General features: G+C 43.2%; 1 protein-coding gene across 2 annotated transcripts in view; it reads right to left on the reverse strand.

Moving 5' to 3' along the window:
- clasp1a (cytoplasmic linker associated protein 1a) overlaps positions 1 to 20,566 on the reverse strand; it is a 137,914-nt gene that overhangs the window by 74,252 nt on the left and 43,096 nt on the right. For both annotated transcript variants that reach the window (XM_056576028.1, XM_056576027.1), the window contains 7 exons: positions 13,814 to 13,891; positions 13,388 to 13,555; positions 12,446 to 12,492; positions 12,061 to 12,234; positions 2,027 to 2,137; positions 1,180 to 1,206; positions 268 to 432 (listed from right to left, as the gene is read on the reverse strand). In XM_056576028.1, coding sequence (XP_056432003.1) covers positions 268 to 432; positions 1,180 to 1,206; positions 2,027 to 2,137; positions 12,061 to 12,234; positions 12,446 to 12,492; positions 13,388 to 13,555; positions 13,814 to 13,891 — 770 coding nt within the window. The remainder of the gene's footprint in view (positions 1 to 267; positions 433 to 1,179; positions 1,207 to 2,026; positions 2,138 to 12,060; positions 12,235 to 12,445; positions 12,493 to 13,387; positions 13,556 to 13,813; positions 13,892 to 20,566) is intronic.

Genomic DNA, 20,566 nt, shown 5'->3' on the forward strand with positions numbered 1-20,566 from the left:
CACCAAAAGTGTGTTGTAGTCCCCGGCCCTTCTAGCGGGACAAGAGGTTTCTCCCGAAATGACGTCAAACGCGTCATTTGACGTCATTTCGGGAGAAAATTAGATGAGAAAAAATGGGCCAAGGGGAGACTGGTTTAGACTGATATTTATTTATATATTTATTTATATTACAATAGCGATTTTATAATGATAGAACGCTGGTTCTAAATGGGTGAAGGATCCCTTTAAGTAAGACCTTAAACATGTGACCTTTGACCTGTGACCTACCGAGGCCCATGCGGTTGGGGCTGGGCTCGCGACTGCAGCCGTGGCTGCGGGGGATGCGGCTGCGCTGGCCGGTTGGTGTTGCAGCGCTGGAGACGCTGGTCCGGGGCGGCCGCCCATAGCTGCTGTGGCCCAGCAGCTTCCCCGGGGAGCTGGAGCGACTGCCCGCTGGAGACACACACAGGAAAATACACACACACACACACACACACACACACACACACACAAACAACCAAGGCGCTCCATTAGATGGTGACCCAGTTAGGCTGGTGTATAAGGTTGAGTCTGATTCCCTGCTATAAGCTGTTAAACATAGAGCCCTTCCAGCCCACTGAAGAGGGCAAACGGCACAGAAGATCTACAACGGAAAGGCAGTAAACAAAATACGAAAGGAGGTGGAATTTCATCTGTGAATAAGCAAAACTAAACCAAAAACCAAACATAAAGTGTGGTATGTTTAGAAACAGGGAGCGAATAAAGACCCTGTCTGGACCAAGGCTACACATAGATAATGTGTGTGTGTGTGTGTGTGTGTGTGTGTGTGTGTGTGTGTGTGTGTGTGTGTGTGTGTGTGTGTGTGTGTGTGTGTGTGTGTGTGTGTGTTTGCCTGTCAGCGTGTCAGTGGTTGGGTTCTGGACGCTATTTGGCATACAAATGTTTTGGTGTTTGCAACACCGTTCTAAATTCAGTCAGAGAAAACAGTGGCTAAATATAGATACAATATAAAAAAAAAAGTATATTTCTAAAGTTGTGAGTGGAGGTAATAGGGAACCAAAGCTCATGCAGGGATAAATGTGAATATTAAAAGGACAGAAAACAAAAAAAGACGACATTCAAAGCTCTTTTTGAAGGCGGGGTTTAGGGAGCAAGTGCTGGCTTATGCATGACATGTGATTGGATGAAGTTGGGCCTTACCACTGATGGGATTGGCTGATCTGGATCCTGAGTGTTGAAAGCGAGCACCGGGATAGGTGAAAATCAACAACGGTCAACTTGAGACAAGAAAGTGCTGTGTCTATTACCCAGCATGCACCCCGGCCATCTGGAGAATGTTAGTTGAGCGTCACTCAGATCTCACCAGAATATCCTACAGTATAGACCACCAAGTGTGACACTAAGTGACAGTTAGATGCCATCTAAAATGGTAATAAAATAATTTTACTAATTACCAACACAAAGTACCGTTACAAAAGCACAGAATTATGGTTAAACAGCAAATCTTCCTCAAAGGGAAAAAAGGAATGAAAATATATATACTTTTTAACACTTTGGTGGTCTATGCAAACATGGACACACATGCAAGCAAGTTAGTCCCGATGCATTAGAGTCATACACAGAGAGGAGAGGGGCACAGGTCAGCGCATTTGAGTTTAGTATGACCTCATCACAGAGAGCATATTAAAGCAGAGGTGACATGAAGATGGAGCAGAACGCATAATGTGCAGTTACATTGAATGTATCTAATGTAGCCCTGTTCCTTTTAGTAGACAGGAAGATCACAGAGATCGCCTGTTTGAACGAGATTAACATCACTGTCAGCTCTGCTTGTCTTTCGTATTTGTATGCATTAGAAAACAATAATTCAACCCTCGTGACCGACATGTTATGTTACTCTTGGTAAATTACGCCAAATTATGTATGGTGTACATACGTATCTGTGCGAAGGTGTCTATGTGGGTTTTCTATGTGTGTTATTTCCGTGTGTGTGTTAGATAGATTTCTAAGTGTGTAATGTCTGTCTGTTTGTGTGTGTTTCACTCACGCTGGGACTGGGAGACCACTTTGGCCCGACTGCGCCCCCTGCTGTCCACCAGCACCGTGCTGCTGGAGCCTCCGGTACTGCCTGAGCTCTGCCTCCTGGTCCGCACACGACCTGGGAAGGAAGGAAGGAAGGAAGGAAGGAAGGAAGGAAGGAAGGAAGGAAGGAAGGAAGGAAAGAAGGAAAGAAAGAAAGAAAGAAAGAAAGAAAGAAAGAAAGAAAGAAAGAAAGATAGTGAGGTGATAAGAGGCGGGAGACAAAATGAGGAGGAGAGAAAGAGATATAGACAAATGGAGGAAGTGAAAGTGAGAGGGAGAGACCATGAGGGACACAGAAAGAGAGGAGGGAGGGACAGAGTTGGATATCACAAGTTAGATGAACCAGTAGCTCTCATCACAGACTGTAACCACCACCTCCACAGCCTGGGAGAGCGATGCTGGAGAACACAGAGGGATAAGGAAGACCTGGATGAGGGAGGGAAAGAGAGACAGGGAGTGAGAGAGGGAGAAAAGGAACCCACAGAGGATGAAACAGACGAGGCCCAATAGAGGATGTAGTATAGAATACTATACGCTTGTGTGTCCTGGATTCAGTGGGTGAGATGGTTTTATTGACTTTCACGTGCTTTACCCTGACTGTTCAGGAACAATGTCACTGATTAGGCTGGCTGAAGCTTACTTTACAGAAGCTTAACCAAACGACACACACGGCAAAGCAAATACTTCAATTCAGCCATTCAATTCCAATACATTTTATGGATCCAAGAGATTAACATGTCTACCCAACATCGCGGTCAAATTGCTTTTTTTAATGTTTTAAATGTCAGGGTTGCTTGGTTGAGGAAATATTTCTTCAAAAGATTGAGATATATCGTTTCGTTACACTAACACTCACTTGTGAAATCATCCAAGTTGTCCTTTGCTAGCCGTGCACATTTATACCGCTCTCTAAACGCAGAGCAAAGTTGCTTGAGAAATTGAAGAGATAAGAGAAGAGAGACTAATCTACAGCCTTTAATCGTACATTTGGGTGAGATGCAATCTACTCTGTTTCTTCTACAGAAATGTTGAAATCTGTCCGCTGGCAGGTCACGCACATAACACGTCATCAAAACCGCCCGTTCCCACCATTCAACCCTTTTACACCGAGGTCCGATGAGTCTGCTCTCTTAGAGCAAGGTATGTTTTATTACTCTGTTTTCTGGGAATAATTGACGCAAGCAGAAACCAGAAAACAAGCCGTTTTTTCGTTTTTTCGTTTTGACAAGAAAACGAAAATCTAAATTTCAGTTCGTTTATTCGTTTTTTGGTTCTTACTGAGCGAAACGAATATACCACTCAATATCTGGTTTCCGCCGGTGGGCGGGTCCTCTTATTGGCTACGTGCTTCATTGCCCTGTGCTCTTCATAATAAAAGTTCTTCCGTTTGATAATGTCGACAAAAATATTACTGTATTATAGACACTAGCAGACACAGAGGACCAGACCACCCACAGTCAAGACTGACACGGCTTCAAATAACAATAATAGTATTCATAATAATTTGAAAATGAGAATTTATGAAGTTATGATGACTTCAGTGCAGTTGATGTTTAGCCACAGTTAATACATGCAGAGCAGACCTGAGATCGCTGGCTGCTGATTTCCTCACAGCCTGAGAGCTATGAGGAATACAAGTGATCACAACACATTTCTGACAGCTGAAAATTGCGCATATGTTGACCTTTATCCATTTAAAGTAAACAAATATTTTTTTCTTGTTGAAAGATATTTTATATTGTTTTCATATTATTATTTACTGATGGTGTTTACAGAATGCGAGTGTGTGTTACATTGAAAGCGAGGCTGGGTGTGCCTATGAATATAGTGAAAAACATTAAAAAACCTTAATAAACAGTGAGTTTTTTAAGGTGCTGTACAAGCAAATCATATTGTCTACTCTGTACAGTGACAGGGAGTGTAAAGTAACCTACTTCATTCAATATCGAATAGGCCTACTGTAGCCTACACTATGTACAAATGGTTTTGCTCATGGCAGTTGTGACAGTCATTTTAACGTGTCAGCAGGCAAGCTTCACTCATTCCAGGATGCATTATGCGTTGTCCTATAGCCAACCCAGTCTCACCAATATGCGTACAGATCGCACGGTTTGACACTTTCAAAATGCTTGCAGTACATACGCCAAATGACCATTTCGCGTGCATATGATACGCAAAACCCAGCATTAACTACTGTGGAGGGCGGATACGTCCATTTCGCGTGCATATGATACGCAAAACCCAGCATTAACTGAATGGGAAATGCAATATTTTAGGACAGATTCACCATTAAACGTGTTTCTAATGACATTTCTAGCGAGAAATGTACTTTTCCCTTGAATAATCTTCAGTCAGTGAATGTGTATGATCTTTATTAATCTTTATTATCTGAATGGGAAATGCAATATTTTAGGACCGATTCACCGTTAAACGTGTTTCTAATAACATTTCTAGCGAGAAATATACTTTTTACTTGCATAATCTTCAGTCAGTGATTGTGTCTGATCTTTAGTTTTATAGTTATTAGGAAGATTTTATCGGCTCGCTCGCATGTTTCAACAACGTCAGGTTGTTAGGGACGCTGCTTTCGCTAAACTAGCAACTCACGTGTTTCCTGCGTTTGTGTTATTAAACCGTTACTTTATGTAACTTTTAATGATATCATCTTGTTAGAAACACGTATATCTGAGAGCCAACCCAGTCGCAAAAAGCATACGTTGACAGTGTACGTTTTCGTGAACACTGGATTACGTCGCATTTCAACATAAAATAGCGTGTTATACACACACACACACACACACACACACACACACACACACACACACACACACACACACAGCTAAATAAATAAATTAATACTAAGGCAGAATAAAGAATAAATTAATTCATTATCATTCAACTTCAACATGTGTTATTACAGTATAGTGGTGGAGGGATGACGTATGTTGGCCAACCCGGAAGTGAGCGTCGCCCTGGGTTCCCTTGACAAAAACCCAACGGGTTTTTCCATTTGATTTTGGATTATTGCAGAAAAATTAGCATCTTTGAAGCACCTCCTCAAAAACTGAAAATAAATAAAAATAACTGTGCTCCAAAGAAAGAAATGTAAACCAATGCATTCCGAATGGGAGTGTTTCTCCGATTTTTCCATGCTACACAGAACGAAATGTAAACCCATGCAAATAAAGACTTCATGGTCATAATCATTTAAATATCATTAATCTCCTGAGGGTGGAATTCTATTTTTTTCAACGGGGCTGCATCCAGTCACTTGACCGTCATGGTTGCTATGGTGGTTGTTATCGACCAGCCCCTCTAATCCTTACATGGCTCTAAAAACCACGCGGCAAATGAGCTGCCGTAAATTGTGTTGTTTTTGTCGTAAACTAGGGTCCGATGGTTAAAAAATAGACAGATATTCCAAGGTATCCTTAAAAGGCAGCTTGGATGTTTTTATTTTCTGCAGTTTAGACTTCTTCTATAACCTATTTTTTAAAGTAAAACACCAAGCTCATTGATTTAACGAGGCAGGGTTATTTGAAACAATTTATTAAATAAATATTTATGAGAGGTCATTCCTTCTGAGTTTTCTTCCTATTTATGTCTAGTGTACAACCCTACTGTCCACAAGCATCACCCCCCCCTCCCCATATGGGTTTGGAGAATTGTTGCCACGTCCCAGTGGTGGAGGTATCATATATATGAAAGAGGGCATTCAATTATACTACAATGATCAATTAGGAGGCCGAAGCCCTAAAGGAAGTGATGCAATAGGTGACTGGGTCGACAACATTTAAGTAAGCTTTACTTTGAGGTCTCTTATATATCAAAGGGTGTCTCAAAGGACGCATACGCTTCAACCTGTGGCTCCAGCCCTACAGGAAATGACTCAGCAAGTGCTCCATCTCGTTGCACCTGCACCCAGCGGCTCGCTTGCAAGATTTTGGCCTGAAGTTATTCCCAGACCTACACCGTAGCCATCCAACCTGCATATCTGAGAATCAGGCCTCTCTTTAATAATGACAAAAATGAATGAGAGAAATACACATTAACTTTTGTCTCATAAGCGGCGTGGTGCCGGCTCCTTTTGACCTTTTGACCCCAGACTTCTGGGGGAATAGCTGAATCAATTCATTAGTCAATCAGAAGCATTTAAATATCTTCCCGGTGGCGTAAGAGAGCGAAGAAGGGGTCCTTCAACATCTACGCTTCCAGGCGGTTGCAACGGTGCCACACATGAGCATATTCGAACATGTTTAATGGTAGTAATTACCTGTCGAAATTGGAGGCCTTAATCAATAATGAGCAGCTATTGATTTGCTTCCCGATATAAATTTGTGACAAATGACATGTTATTTAGCATCTACACGTTGAGCTGAGTCCAATGACACCAAGCATGACACTCTAGAAAATGGTTACATGTATTTTACATGGTACACCTAGGTCTAGGACATGATCTCGGTGTAGCAAGAGGGCGAGCTTGATCTCATTGGACTCAGCTTAACGTGTAGATGCTAAATAACATGTAATTTGTCAAAAATCTCCATCGGGAAGCAAATCTATAGCTGGTCATTATTGATAAAGGCCTCCAAAATCGACAGCTAATTACTACCCCGTAGTAATTGTTGCAATCGCCTCGAAACGTAGATGTCAAAGGACACCTTGTTTGCCCCGTTAAGCTACCGGGAAGATATTTTTATACTTCTAATGGATTGATTCATATTTTAAGGTTCTCGGAGTGAGACTTTAAGCGGCTGCAGCAGAAGTGTTGAGACGAAAGATGATATCAAGACATTTATAGAATATTCCCATTCACATTATGATTCTTCGTCATAACATCCGACCAAACATCCTTTACAGTCGAGCGAGGATTATGAAGGGCCACCCCTTCCTGCCCTCGGGGTCCGACCGGGCCAAGTTTCGGTGCGGGGGTCCCAGTTAGGCCTTAGAATAAGGTATTCAAATGTCAGGGCGGTAGGACCTTCCTATCTCAAAAACTGTTTTCCCACCACATTCTGAACCATTAGGTCTTGCAGGTAACACTTCTGAGGGGCTTTGTCCAAATGACAGTCCATTTGGGGAAACTTTTTTTCTCTAAGGGCTAGAACTCCAAATCTCGGATATGTCGTTCTCAGGGCCCCGGGAAATGTGTGTAAACATTTTAGCATCCCTAGCTATCTCGAAAAGGCCGGAAAAGGGGCGTGACCTCCAACAGTACAGTAAATGTACATAAGACAGAGGTTAGTTTCTAGTCCCCATTTTTTGTGGGATGGAGGTGTACATTTGTGGCTTAAGGTGTGTAGACACAGCTGGCCTGTGGCCACGTTTTTGAAGTCTGGGGTCAAAGGGTCAAAAGGAGCCGGCACCACGCCGCTTATGAGATAACAAAAAGTTAATGTGTATTTCTGTAATAACTTTTTGTCATTATTAAAGAGAAGCCTGATTCTCAGATATGCGTGTTAGATGGCTAGGGTGTAGGTAAGAACTTCAGGCCAAAATCTTGCAAGCGAGCCGCTGGGTGCAGGTGCAACGAGATGGAGCACTTGCTGAGTCATTTCCTGTAGGGCTGGAGCCACAAGTTGAAGCGTATGCGTCCTTTGAGACCCCCTTTGATATATATGAGACCTCAAAGTAAAGCTTACTTAAATGTTGTCGACCCAGTCACCTATTGCATCACTTCCTTTAGGGCTTCGGCCTCCTAATTGATCATTGTAGTAATTGAATGCCCTCTTTCATATATATGATACCTCCCCCACTGGGACGTGGCAACAATTCTCCAAATCCATATGGGGAGGGGGGGGGTGATGCTTGTGGACAGTAGGGTTGTACATCTAGTGTACACTAGATGTATTTTCAGTTTTTGAGGAGGTGCTTCAAAGATGCTAATTTTTCTGCAATAATCCAAAATCAAATGGAAAAACCCGTTGGCTTTTTGTCAAGGGAACCCAGGGCGACGCTCACTTCCGGGTTGGCCAACATACGTCATCCCTCCACCACTATACTGTAATAACACATGTTGAAGTTGAATGATAATGAATTAATTTATTCTTTATTCTGCCTTAGTATTTATTTATTTAGCTGTGTGTGTGTGTGTGTGTGTGTGTGTGTGTGTGTGTGTGTGTGTGTGTGCTATTTTATGTTGAAATGCGACGTAATCCAGTGTTCACGAAAACGTACACTGTCAACGTATGCTTTTTGCGACTGGGTTGGCTCTCAGATATGTTTCTAACAAGATGATATCATTAAAAGTTACATAAAGTAACGGTTTAATAACACAAACGCAGGAAATACGTGAGTTGCTAGTTTAGCGAAAGCAGCGTCCCTAACAACCTGACGTTGTTGAAACATGCGAGCGAGCCGATAAAATCTTCCTAATAACTATAAAACTAAAGATCAGACACAATCACTGACTGAAGATTATGCAAGTAAAAAGTATATTTCTCGCTAGAAATGTTATTAGAAACACGTTTAACGGTGAATCGGTCCTAAAATATTGCATTTCCCATTCATATAATAAAGATTAATAAAGATCATACACATTCACTGACTGAAGATTATTCAAGGGAAAAGTACATATCTCGCTAGAAATGTCATTAGAAACACGTTTAATGGTGAATCTGTCCTAAAATATTGCATTTCCCATTCAGTTAATGCTGGGTTTTGCGTATCATATGCACGCGAAATGGACGTATCCGCCCTCCACAGTAGTTAATGCTGGGTTTTGCGTATCATATGCACGCGAAATGGTCATTTGGCGTATGTACTGCAAGCATTTTGAAAATGAGTGAAGCTTGCCTGCTGACACGTTAAAATGACTGTCACAACTGCCATGAGCAAAACCATTTGTACATAGTGTAGGCTACAGTAGCCTATTCGATATTGAATGAAGTAGGTTACTTTACACTCCCTGTCACTGTACAGAGTAGACGAATACTATTATTGTTATTTGAAGCCGTGTCAGTCTTGACTGTGGGTGGTGTTGTCCTCTGTGTCTGCTAGTGTCTATAATACAGTAATATTTTTGTCGACATTATCAAACGGAAGAACTTTTATTATGAAGAGCACAGGGCAATGAAGCACGCTAGCCAATAAGAGGACCCGACCACCGGCGGAAACCAGATATTGAGTGGTAAATTCGTTTCGCTCAGTAAGAACCAAAAAACGAATAAACGAACTGAAATTTAGATTTTCGTTTTCTTGTGAAAACGAAAAAACGAAAAAACGGCTTGTTTTCTGGTTTCTGCTTGCGTCAATTATTCCCAGAAAACAGAGTAATAAAACGTACCTTGCTCGTAAATCTCTGTAAAGTCAAATAGTTTATGACCTTAAGAAATGTGGAATGGCTTAAATCAAGTGTAAAGATTTGAACAGAGCTCAAAAATCTAAATGAAGCAAACAATGTAAACATGCACACAAATTAAAAAAATTCAAATGGTTGGAAAAAATTAAGTGAGGGGTTAGGGATAAAGTTCGAATGCATTTGAGATAAAATAGAATAAGTGAGGTGTGCCTGTGTTTGTGTGGGTACGGAAGTAAACCGATATGTAGCAAGCACCTAGTATCTAGCCATATAAACAGGGGTCCCCACACACAAACGCCCGAAATATAACAATAATATTTCAAATTGAATAATCATTTCGGTGCCAGTCGAACAAGAAATAATGTAACCGTTTAAGGTTGACATTGTGTTTCTAGGTTAAATATTGACTTTGTTTAAATGGACTGCATTTATATAGCGCTTTTCTAACCATTGGCCACTCAAAGCGCTTTACAATATTGCCTCACATTCACCATTCACGCACACATTCACACACCGACGGCGGAGTCAACCATGCAAGGCGACAGCCAGCTCGTCGGTTTAGGCTCCGCAATGTCCGAAAAATTGGAATGAAGTCTCTAGGTGACAAATGGAAGTAGTAGGTTTCCAAAGTTTGTAGAGAATAATAAAGAAACAAAGAATAAAACCTAAGAAGAACAATAGTTGAGCGCTGCAAATTGGAATGGAGTCTCTAGCTGACAAATTGTGGAAGGAGTAGTTTCCCAAAGTTTGTAGAGAAGTATAATGGAGAAAGAAGGAACAAAACCTAAGAAGAACAATAGGTGAGTGTTGCATGCAGCACTCACCTAATAATGAAAGAGATAGAAATAAGAGAAAGACAGATAGCAATAAGGAAAGAGAGATAAAACAATCAAAGATGAGAGAAAATATAGAGGAAGTGAGGGAATGAAAGGAAGAAAGAGAAATTAGAAAATGAAAAAAGAAAGAAAGAAAGAAAGAAAGAAAGAAAGAAAGAAAGAAAGAAAGAAAGAAAGAAAGAAAGAAAGAAAGAAAGAAAAAAGAAAAAAGTAAATTATGTAAAGAAAACAACAACCCCAAAAAAATTTAAATGGTTAAATAAAACATTGGGAACAGTTCTCTATACGAGCATGACATTGGCCTTGGTTTGTTGGTGTGAGGGACAGAGGTGGACACAGCCGTTCAGAGCTGGTATATGGAACCATGCACACAGCCCATGCAGTCACTGACAGAACCCACAACTACTTAGGGAGGAGAGGAGGAGAGAAAAGTCCCACACATTAAGACAGGGCCAGGAGAGAGGGGTCAGGTGTGTGAGAAGACACACATCTGATGCAAAACACTTAAACACACTTGGCTTTGAATAGCAGTGCTGACTGTGAACTTGGACATCCATTAAACAAACACACCGAACATAGATCTTACCATCCAGTCTACCGGGCGTGCCATCTTTTGGGCATTTTAAGAAATGCATGGAAGCAGAGAGGAAGAGGAGGAGAGGTGTAGAGGTAGAAATTAGTAGCAATATTAATATCAGTGGTATGAAGAGCCAGAGTGTGGGATGCTGGAAATTTCCATTAGTTCAACGTCGTTATGAGGTCGAACAGAGTATATTAATGAGAATATAAGATACCTGTTGACGTGCGTGAACAACGCCAACATTTGAGGGAGAGAACTCATTCGTAACTTTGACAGAAAAGGTTCTCAAAGTGGCAGCACTAAGCACCAGCATGTTTCATGACTCTGGAAGCTCTTCAGGGTGAGCTGGTCCATGTCTGTTCCTGCTGAAGGGACACTTTAATGGCCCTCTTGTGATTATTCATTGATGTTTAATCCATCATAAAGGTTTGCAGTTTTCAGCAAGAAATAGACATTGAAAAATATCAACAGCAGTCAATTTTTTAGGGAGCAGGCTGTAGTACAAACTGTTGGGGTAACGGCGTCTGCCAGAGAAAATGTCACCACACAAGATTGATCGGCATTATGATGTTGGCACTGTGATGTTAGCACTGTGATGTTGGCCCTGTGATGTTGGCCCTGTGATGTTGGCACTGTGATGTTAGCACTGTGATGTTGGCACTGTGATGTTGGCACTGTGATGTTGACACTGTGATGCTGGCACTGTGATGTTAGCACTGTGATGTTAGCACGGTGACGCTGGCATTCTTCTCATTGGCTCCCTTCTTTTTAAGACTGTATAAGAGGGATGGTATAAACCTACACCATCGAGAGATTTAGACAATACATCACTTTTATTGCTCATATTTACCTTATTCAACCAACCCCAACCACCACATATTTAGTATCAGAGTGGTTTGTACAATGTTATTGACGGTGGACCTAAACAAGCCTGCTGTTTTTTGTATCAAAGTGTTGTATACTGATTTCAAAGCAGGATGTGATGCAGACTGATGCAGGTGTGATGTCATCAAGCAGCGACTGAAAAACGCAAATCAACCTCTTGATGTGTTGACATTCACCACTTGAAGCATGTTCCTTCAGCCTACCAAAGATCAGTTGGTGACACCATGTAGAACTTAAACTTAAGCACTCAGACCTCTAGAAGGGTTCAATTGTTAAGCAACAGTTCTAGAACATTCTAGAACGCTGCAAAGGGTTGGCTACCGCTTCACCCTTCCTTTAATTGTACTCAGGAAGGAGGATGGGTAGAGACAGAGAGAGGGGCATGATGGGTAATTTACCTAGCGATGCGTAGGAGCCAGGGGGCAGGGCTGCTGCCGAGTTGAAAGGGGAGGAGGAGGAAGGGGTGGTGGAGAGGCGGGACTTGGCAGTGGAGGCTGCGTTGACATCAACGTCGCTACGGGAACGCTGCAGCGAGCTGGGCGTGCTCGGTGCTCTGGTGCTCACCAGCTTACCTGTCACCGCACAGCAGAGAGAAGACTCATGGTCACACACAGCGGCACACAAGCGCCAGGGGACACATACAAACATATGACACACACACACACACACACACACACAGATAAAACTGTCAGACATGATACTGATAGCCAGGTCATTGAATGGTTTCGATTGAAGACAGTCTACAAAGTGCAGTGTCAGAGCGAGATGGAGGAGATGACTTACTCCTTGTCATGCTTCCTCCGATGACACTCTTCACAGAGAGAGGGCGACTAGAGGGGCAGGAGGAAGAAATGAAGTAAGATTTCGGCCAAAAGATTACCTCTCTCTTCCCTCCCTACTTTTCACTCACCTAGCATCAAATGGCAAACTTGTGGCACCTCTACGTTAATTTTCATTTCCAAAGGGCGTCAAAAACGGGCGCAGACCAAAAGGCCTCTGGCCGCCATTGGATAGGCCCTTAACCAATCAAAGCAACGAAACGGGCCACACAGCACTGAGAATATTCAATATCTCCTCTTTCTCTCACGCTATTTCTTCTTTCTCCCAGGCTAACGTTTCACCTCCATCCAGAAGTAGATTAGAGATCTACCCTGGTCAGTCAGAGAGGAGCCGGGAGCAGTCCAAAATCCCTAATTGTCTCAAACAGAAGCAGGCGCTCAGTCCACCAGAACAGATATCTTCCAAGAGCATTTCCCTTACTAATAGCTGACAGGTGGCTAGGAATTTCTTACACATTTACTCAATTAAAGCCTTTTAATCTTACCCAAAGGAACATAAAATAACAAGCAAACAACACGGAATAGAACTAGCTAAGCTTTTCAAAGCTAATCTATTAAAAACATAGATATCACAGAATAGAACTATCTAAGCTTTTAAATCGAGTGTATTTAAAACATATAGATATAACAAGATATAACACAAAACACAAAAGAATGCATTTATGTTTTCTATGCCTATATTTGCTCACAATACCTTTTTAACCAACTCTTAGCTCCCTAACCCTAACTCTTGATATCTCTTAATCATGCATGCAAACTGGGATGTCCACCCAACAACATTGTCTTGCTCAAAGTTTCTCCAGGAATCTGACCAGCACCCCTCCCTGTCCAACCGATGTCCCTATAAGCTCAAGATCACTCAATAAACAGGTTGTTGTTTCAGTACTTCAGGCTCTCCTGCGAGGAGGACGAGGAGCGGTCTGACTGGGGGAGGGAAACAATGCTGTCGGAGCCTTTCAGGTGGGACTGGAGAGCCTTCTGATAGGACGATTCCAGTGCCTGGAACAAATGCTCCGCCTCCCGGCTGTAGTGGCCATGGAAGCCCCAATAGCATCTGTCCGGCAATAGTGAGGAAGAAAAAACGCGGGAGAGAGAGAGACGTAAGGGGTGGAAAATAAAGACATAGGTTGAAAATAATTCCATTTATGCTACTAGTCAAATTGATAAGTGGAGGAATTATTCAATTCAAAATAAAATGCCTAAGAGTATTGAATCAGGATATGTGCATACAAAACATTCAACTCTGCAACTCAAATATGTATGAACTTTAGATGATGGACCATTGTAACACCAACCAATAAGCGGGACTTACCTCCTGGCGATGTAGCGAGCTTCAGAGTCTGCATCGTGGATGCCTTTCCGGATGGTCTCGGTCAGGACGGCCACGTGTCTGGGGTAGTAGGGGAACATGGTGATGAGGCTGATGGGAACACCGAGCCAAGCACACTCAGGCGGGGAACATCAGAGAACCGGTACACTTTCTGGGAGCGGGTCAAAGAGGGTGAGGGGGGGCAATCGGGAAAAACCTGACGCATGGAGTGTGCAAAAGCGTGAAATTGCAGTGAAGGAGGAGGATTTAGTCTTCTTCTTAGACTCAAACTCATCCTCTTCTCCCGCGGTCCACGAAGAATGAAGAGAGCACACTGTGACACGGGCCTTTTAAACCGCTGTTGGTTGTACCGTGGCCATGGTTACCAAAGAAACCCTAATGATGATGGCTTTTCTGATGCTGACAGCTCCGTACCGGGGCTCATCAATTCACACCAACCTCATCAGCCAATCGGTGGAGCTAGAAGGCAGTAAAGCAAAATGCCACCATGGGATAGGCTGGCTGCTTCCATCTATTCAGCATGTGTGCAACCAAGCGTGAAGACTTCACAACAACAAGCCACTGGCCGCACCCACCCACCCAGCCACCAACTACAGTCAAGTTACTTTCAAACACACGATCATGTCCTGCTATTCTCCTGCTATACTCTTGATGAGCCGTATGAGTGAAGAATATCCTGAAATTGGTATCTTGAAAAAATCCTGAAAAAAAGACTACCCCTGAGGTCGTATTTTCACCGTTAACGTACTTTTGTAGAAATTGTTCAATTGTATGTCTATATGTTTAACGCTAACTTATTAACTTATAGGGTCCTATCTTGCATCCAGCGGAATTGACTTTCTACACTGACGCATGTATCGTTGCCAGTTTTGTAACGCAGAGCGTTCTTTTCCCTCCACCGCCACGCGTCGGTAAATTAGGGAATGATCTTGCGCCCATAGGGGCAGTTCGGCGAAAGGAGGAGGCGTGTTCCGGCGCAAATGTTCCCTGGTGCCGTTTTGCAGTTTCAGAAAACAATTCCGCCACCATCCAGGAAATGCCTGGTTTAAAGTCAGTGTTACGTTGTTCAGATGCTATTTTAAGGGCGCATGCATAATGTTGCATGTGCACCTCGCGCATGTGTACTTTGCTTCTCTCATCTACCTAGCCACACATTCTTGGTAAATTATTTGGGAAAGAACAGTTGTAACAACTTTTAAATCAATGCATCTGCAAACACTGTACAGCAACAACCTTGTCTCACAGGAATCCGTGAAATGACCACGGACACTTAACACAAAATCTGTGGAATCCTCACGGGAACATGCTATGATATGGCCACGGATTTTGCTCCAATGCAAGTTGATGACACTCATATTCCATGGCACACACAGATCCCTGTTTCAATGAATGGGTCGACCACGGGCGCTTAACTCAAAATCCGTGGTGGCCTAACGGAATCACTTGAATTGTCCGTGATATGCCAACGGAATTTACTCCAATGCAAGTTGACACTCATATTCCGTGGCACACACACAGATCCCCGTATCAACAAAGTCACGGTTCGGTACATACCTCGGTTTTCAAGTCACGGTACGGTACGGTTCATAGTTAATGAAAAAAAAAAAAAAAAAAAAGCTTGTTTGTCAACAATGGCGAATGGCCGTAGATCAGCAGCAATGAAAACAACAATAAACTTGGTTATGGCATTTGCATTTCTGAATTCCCAGACAGGGGTTGTTGAAATAGTGTTGAGCTGGGTTTGCACAGCTCGCTTTTTTTTTCCACAGCAATGTTGATAGTAACACCTGGATGGTGCCTTTTCAAATGCGTGTGCTAGGGATGTGCATTTCTGGCAAAAATACTATTCGATATTCGAGAAAATCTGTCAATCAAGAACCCCCCACGCACGCGCCGCGGATAAACGCACACACAATGACACAACGAGAGGCTTTTATGATTTGCATGAACTCAATCTGTTTATTTCAACAACTGCGCCATCCACATTCAACATCAAAATGATTTCAACGTGGGCTTAGGCAGATAGACCTAAATGCGGCGAAAACAGATCACTACTTATTTATTTATTTTACTGAACACAGCCTGCTTGACGGTGAACTCGAAACGTGAAAGGATAACCTCACACGCTGTGTCTTTTACCAATTTATTTGTTACCAGCATTCGTAGTATTGATCAGCAGAGAAATAGTCCTGCCAAAGACGTTGACGTCGGTTAGCAACCAAGGACGCTGGGGTTGATAAGTTACCGGACTACATGCGTGATACGACAGAAAAAAAAGTAGTATACTTTGGCTAAACGGTCCGGGTGGAACTCCGACTTCAAGTTTTAAATTCTGCATCGCAAAACAAGCCTTTACATTCGCCATATTAACGCTATGTACGCCACATTTACGTACCACGGTACACCTCTGTAACCGCACTGAAGTGCCTGTACTGTGACGGTTCGATACAAATACGTGTACCGCTACACGCCTAATGATTAGTAACATAATGCCTGGCTTAATGACTGTTTTTGATAATTTGACTTACTGCCTCATATTGCAAAATTTGGTTTGACTGAAAGATTGTCATATGAGGCCTATGCCTGTTCAGCTTACATAGCCTACATTTAACCTCTTAAACGTCGACCTCTTAAATGGGACTCATGCTGAGTTTTTAACAGGATGAGTTTTGATTGAATACTGCTCCTAAATAGAAGATTCCTTGGAGCCATAACGAGTGTGGCAAGCTAAACCTGTAGAAATTACTCAATGTGTGTTCAGTTCAGTTCATGAGTATGTTTAAGCTGCAGGGTTACCTAATAGTTATTAGAAGTTAACTGTACGGAAGATTGCTTGAAAGGTCCCATGGCATGAAAATCTCACTTTATGAGGTTTTCTAACATAATGGGCCCTATTTTAACGGTCTGAAACGCAAGTGGGAAGCGCAAAGCGCAAGTAGCTTTGTGGGCGGTTCTACGGCGCTATCGCTATTTTAGAGGCGCCACTTGCGTCGCGGCGCAAGTGGCAAAAGGGTTGGTCTGAAGCAGCCTAGTTACCCGTAGGTGTGGTTTGGGCGTGACGTCCAACAAACCAATGAGAGTGCCAGCTCCCATCCCCTTTAAGAGCCATGAGCGCATTTGAATCGGACAAGTTGATATTTTGACAGCGTGTCTGCAGTCTCCGATGAGACAGATGCACATGAATTTCAAACTACAAATGGCTCGGTTTATTGCCAAATAATATGGCCTAATTCACACATGGAATAAGGGGTTTTCTTCCACAACTTCAGAAATACTGAGTCCTCAAATAAATTTCGGCAAAGAAAACTTATATGATATAACATATGATATGCGGTAACTGTGGTTCTATTTAATGATATACGCAATACATTATAAACATTGTTTCTTATCAGTATTGTATGCTATCCTAATATGCATGTGTCCCCGCGGTAATAGACATTGCCATTGATTGTATTATGCGTTACGCGTTTAGTTTGCGTGTGTTTAAACAGAGCACACACGCGCGCGCATATTCATTCATTCTTTTTAACACTCACTCGCGGTAAAACAATGTTTTTCACGATCAAATACTCATCAATCCTAAAAGTTATGGGCATGTAGGCCTACACGATGTCAAGAAAATATGTGTTTGCTGTACGGTGTTTGCAGATGCATTGATTTAAAAGTACAACTTATTACCGCTGCATCAGCTGTTGTTTCCCAAATAATTTACCAAGAATGTGCGGCTTGGTAGATGGGAGAAGCAAAGTGTATGCGCGAGGTGCACAAGCAATCCGTATGCATCGCATGCGCATGTATGCATAGATAGATAGATAGATATATACTTTATTAATCCCGGGGGAAATTCAAGTATCCAGTAGCAGCCGAAAACACACATAAAAACAGTGCAGATGGATGTGCAAAAATACAGATATAAATAAATATAAATAAATAAATTCATAAAAAGTCCATTGTTGTTATCTATTGTCCTCCCTGCCTTTACTGGGAGCTGTTGTACAGTCTGATGGCCAGGGGGACGAAAGAGTTTGCTATTTTAAGGGCATGCGCCCTTAACATAGCATCTGAACAACGCGCCACTGACTTTAAACCAGGTATTTCCTGGTCAGTAGCGCAATGGTATTCAGAAACGGCAAAATACCGTTTGCGCCAGAACACGCCTCCTCCTTCCGCTGAACCGCCCCTTGGGGCGCATGATCAATCCCTAATTTACCGGCGAGTGGCAGTGGTGGGAAAAGAACGCTCTGCGCCAGTTGTAAACTAGCAACGACACATGCGCCAGTGACTAAGTCACTTGCGCCGGATGCAAGATAGGGCCCAATATGAGTTCCCCTAGCCTGCCTATCGTCCCCCAGTGGCTAAAACTTGTGTTCGGTGTAAAACGAGCACTAGGTGTTCTGCTCGCCTTTGAAGAAAAACGGCTCAAGGCTCAAGCGCGCTGATTTGGAATGTGGTCCCATATGTCGTCATAAAGGATCTAAGCTCCTCCCCTTTCTCTGCCATGCCCGCCCAGAGAATTTGGCCCGCCAATGAGACACGACCGTGCGAGCGCCACATGTGTGTGTGTGTGCCAGCATTCATTACACACACTGTAACGCAAGTGTTTTCTGTCGATTATTTGACGTCTCTTGTATTTCCACAACGAGACTGTTGGGTTATCTCAGCCATGGTTGAGAAGGAATTGGGGGAAAGGAACTTTGGCTTTGACTCCCTGAAGTACATGAACTGCGGCACGCCGCCGGTTGCCGCGAGGCACCACCGCCACGAAGCACCACCGCCCGGCAGCTGGCAGCCGGCAGCGGGCAGCCGGCAGCAGGCAGCGCGCGGTTCAGTCTACTTCAGATTGATGCGTAAGTGGAAGAACCAGAGTCGCGGAATCACAAATGACAATTGGGGGAATGAATTGGGGGAAAGGAACTTTGGCTTTGACTCCCTCAAGAACATGACCCACGACATGGAGGAGAAAGGGATTGTTGGCCACGAATGTCTCCCGCTTGAGCCCCGCTTCCCGCTGCCGAGGGATCGCTGCCGAGGGATCGCTGCCGAGGGACCGCTGTCGAGGGACAACCGCCTCGGCGCTGCAGGAGGCGGAGGTGCCTAAGCGCTGCCCGGCAACAATTCCTTTCTCCTCCATGTCGCGGTTCAGTCTACTTCAGATTAATGTGGATGTGGAAGAACCAGGAACGTTGGAGAACCCAACGCGGTTGTTTGAGATTCATAATATCGGCTCACACAGCTTTTGGCCATGATAATATATATTATATGATATAGATATCTATGTATAACATGATATTATTTAGATATAGAGCTCCAGGACTCCTATGTGTTCTAGAACATTTACAGAACACGGCTAAAGGCTGTGTGCGCCTCGCCAGTGCGATACATCCACTGTAAACAGAGCGTATGGTACCGTGGCTGCAAGCTGCTCAGGGCCACACCCCCACCCTCCTCCTTGACCCGCCTCGCTCCTCCTCATTTGCATTATATCTACAGACACCAAGACAGCGCATTTGGGGGAAGCTCAATGTGCGACTGGCTCGGAGTGGCTGTAACTCTGCACCACGTCTGAATTTCGGGAACGTCTTTGAATATTGTGTTAGTGGCCCACTAATACCCATCTTAAAGCATCCATAAAATAGCATGTCATGGGACCTTTAAAGTAGCTATTTAGAGATGTTTGCTTTTGTTCTTAGTGTTAAACTCTTACTCTTTATACTTTGTAGGCTGAACATGCCGTCACCCTTCATAGTTTCCATGGAGATGCTTTTTTTTTCTTTTTTTTTCTGGGGGGGGGGGGGGGGGGGGGGGGGCTACCAAGACAACACACAGGCCAACAGATTTGGACCACATATCGACCATGTTATTCATCACAGGACACATTTTAAGTAGGCTATGCAAGACGTTGTAACAAACAGAATAGGGGGGACTGGACTTACCTTTTGTAGCTGGAAAGTTAAGGGCGCAAATTAACCAATGAAAAGGGGCAAAATATTGGCTTCAATTAAGATCCCTAAATGCTGATTGTTACGTAAATTAAGCACATAACCTGCATTACCCCCACATAGCCACAAGGAAGCAGGATCGAACACATAAGCTGCATTACCCCCACATAGCCACAGGGAAGCAGAATCGAAAACATAAGCTGCAATTACTATACATAGCCACGAGGGGAGCAGGACCAAACATACAAGCTGTAATAACTACTCCAGCCACAGATGGCAGCATCTTTAGACAGATGAGGAAGCCGGAGCCAAAACGTCACATAGGCCACGCCTACTTGATACAAACGCAGAGCGGGAGCCTGATGAGTTCAGAAACACATGGCAGCCCCGTTGGTAGCCCCGTTGCTAGTAGATAGGTCAGCCGTGGGTCGCTCCACGCACGTGTTATACACAATTCCCCTCATTTTGCTTCATAGTTACCATACCGAAATACTTTAACAAATAAAGTGAGATAAAAGCGATCCGGTTTGGACTACTTTCTTCAAGAACACGACATGATATAATTTTTTTACAGGAGACGCATCTCAAAAATGACTCGCACAACAGGCTGAGGTCTAGGTGGATTGGTCAACTGTATCATTATACTTTTACCTCCAAAGTACTGCTATTTTAATCCGTAAGGGTATACCGTTTAACATAAGGCCACAATAGCCTATAGGGAGGGTAGGTATATTATAGTGACTGGTGAACTGTACTCAACCTCACTAACACTAGTGAACCTATATGGTCCTAATTT

This window comes from Gadus chalcogrammus, chromosome 17 (assembly GCF_026213295.1).
Source record: "Gadus chalcogrammus isolate NIFS_2021 chromosome 17, NIFS_Gcha_1.0, whole genome shotgun sequence".
NCBI lineage: Eukaryota > Metazoa > Chordata > Actinopteri > Gadiformes > Gadidae > Gadus > Gadus chalcogrammus.